The following is a 2,500-nucleotide window of genomic DNA, read 5'->3' as shown; positions in this document are numbered from 1 at the left end:
GGGGATGCGGCGACCCTGTGGGGGAGAGAGAGGCGGAGGAGGATGGTGGGTTAGCAGGTAGAGAATGAGGAATAGTGCAGTCACGGGGATCAGTAGCAACTCGAGGTGTCATGGCGTCCCACAGGGTTATTTTGATGATTGTTCAATGAAAATATTTTCCATCCTTTTTGCAAATTGAAAAGACCAAAATGATCGACCATATTCACAAAGCATCTGGAACTTTTGTGACGTCATCAAAATGTGCTTTTTCCAAAAATGGAATCTGACGCCATGGCACCTCCTCGAGTTGCTACTAATCTGGGGCCGGATTCTCAAAAGAGCCTGAAGTTAAGGCGCGCTGGAGGCCCTAACCGTCCTGCGGCGACCCAAGTTAAGGCCCGTCAAAGGCGCCGGATCTCGGACTGCTTCGTATGCTCAAACGTTTTTAAGGCGCCTTATCCCTGCCTTAGGTCCCGCAGCGCCGTAAAACACTTCAGGCGTCGGATCTTCGGTGGCCAATCACAGCTGCCGTTGCAGGCGGTTCTTAGGGTATCTTGACCAATCACAAGCCGTAAATGCCAATCAGCTGATTTCGTAAACACAACACTGTGTCCAGCCCGTGGCACGATATAACTTTTTAACAAAATTGGTATTATTGAAAATGCAACCCCACACCTAATTTAATGATTCTGATCTTACCCCGTGATAGTACACATCATTCTAAGAATTTGCCTCTATACCATTTTCTGCGCAAATTGATAATAACGGTGTTACAGAGGGTATAAAATTTACGATTTCCAGGAACCGCAATAAGCTTACGCCTCCAACGCCGCGACAAATGGCAAAAAGTAGTTAAGAGTGACGGAAAATCAGACTGAATTGTAGCGGTGACGTGGGCAAGGGAAATCTTATCAGCCAATCAGATTCGAGCGTGAACGTGATGTGAACATAGACGCTCAGTAGAACCAATCAGATATGGAATAGGTCATCACGTGGCAAAAGAAATGTGTCAATATACTATGTTTGCTAGAATTCTACCGATATATCTCGAAATTACCCCCCAAATTAACTGATATGCATCATGGCCTCCCCAGCTATCGGGGCCGATATCGTAGTTATACTTCGTTTGCGAAGGAAATGAGCGCTAGATTCGCTCGGAACACGACGAAAGCTATTCCAAAATTATTCTATTCACCCCAAAAACGGTGTGTGGTTCCATCTATCGTGGAAAGCAAATCACAGTTATGTTGGAATACTACACTTGTTGCCTAATCTAGTAGTCCACAATTGGTTTATGTACACCTAATGACACTATAATTGATTAAATTACAAATTGTAATGTTATATTAATTGCTCTAGGGCTGAAAAATGTAATTTATGCTTCGCCGTAACTCGCTCAGGCTGCTCTCCCTCTGCCTTAACCAAGGGCGCCTTAACTCGCGCCAATATGGCGGGTTCCTTGCTCTGTGCATGGGCCGTAAGATCGCTGGCCGTAAGTTAAGGCGCCTTAAGGAGATATGGCGCCTTAACGCGTTTGAGAATCCGGCCCCTAGTCTTCCCCGCATACTCACGCAGTCACTGTCGAAACTCAAGCATGTTTCGAAGTCCGTTTCGAACATCCACTTCATACCACATTCCCTATAAAGGGGAAGGCCGGTTCGAAGCTTCAGTTCACGAAAAGACTTTTGTCCGCGCTGCCCATGGCTGGATTCGCCTGCCTGTCTTTCTGTTTGTTTGTCTCTCTGCATCATTGTCTATGTCTCCCCCGCCTCTCTCTCTCTCTCTCTCTCTCTCTCTAGCTCTTTCTCTCTCTCTCTCTCTCTAGCTCTTTCTCTCTCTCTCTCTCTCTCTCTCTCTCTCTCGCTCGCTCCCTTCCTCCCTTTCTCCCTCCGTCTCTCTCTTCCTCTCTTCCTCTCTTCCTCTCTCTCTTCCTCTCTCTCTTCCTCTCTCTCTTCCTCTCTCTCTTCCTCTCTCCCTCTCCCTCTCTCTCTCTCTCTCTCTCTCTCTCTCTCTCTCTCTCTCTCTCTCTCTCTCTCTCTCTCTCTCCCTCCCTCCCTCCCTCCCTCCCTCCCTCCCTCCCTCTCTCTCTCTCTCTCTCTCTCTCTCTCTCTCTCTCTCTCTCTCTCCCTCTTTCTCTCTCTATTCCTATCTCTCTTCCTCTCTCTCTCTCTTCCTCTCTCTCTCTCTTCCTCTCTCTCTCTCTTCCTCTCTCTCTCTCTTCCTCTCTCTCTCTCTCTTCCTCTCTCTCTCTCTCTTCCTCTCTCTCTCTCTCTTCCTCTCTCTCTCTCTTCCTCTCTCTCTCTCTCTTCCTCTCTCTCTCTCTCTTCCTCTCTCTCTCTCTTCCTCTCTCTCTCTCTTCCTCTCTCTCTCTCTCTCTTCCTCTCTCTGTGTGTGTGTGTGTGTGTGTGTGTGTGTGTACTGAATATTTAGGGAACAATACATCGGTTCCTGTGGGGATGAGCGCCGAGGGATGCTTTATCAGTTTATTTTCTGGTCATTCTGTTTATCTTTATAATCTTTC

The 2,500-nt window shown here is 47.4% G+C and overlaps 1 protein-coding gene across 2 annotated transcripts in view; it reads right to left on the bottom strand.

The window, feature by feature from the left end:
* The window catches only part of LOC113809931 (alpha-(1,3)-fucosyltransferase C-like), a 38,013-nt gene that overhangs the window by 987 nt on the left and 34,526 nt on the right, over positions 1–2,500 (bottom strand). For both annotated transcript variants that reach the window (XM_070118249.1, XM_070118250.1), the window contains exon 6: positions 1–15. This exon is cut by the window's left edge and continues 987 nt beyond it. In XM_070118249.1, the coding sequence (XP_069974350.1) occupies positions 1–15 (15 nt within the window). The remainder of the gene's footprint in view (positions 16–2,500) is intronic.

The sequence above is a fragment of the Penaeus vannamei genome, chromosome 41 (genome assembly GCF_042767895.1).
Source record: "Penaeus vannamei isolate JL-2024 chromosome 41, ASM4276789v1, whole genome shotgun sequence".
NCBI classification, from domain to species: Eukaryota; Metazoa; Arthropoda; class Malacostraca; order Decapoda; family Penaeidae; genus Penaeus; species Penaeus vannamei.
The sequence above is the reverse complement of the archived record's forward strand: the minus strand, read 5'-3'. Positions and strand labels throughout refer to the sequence as shown.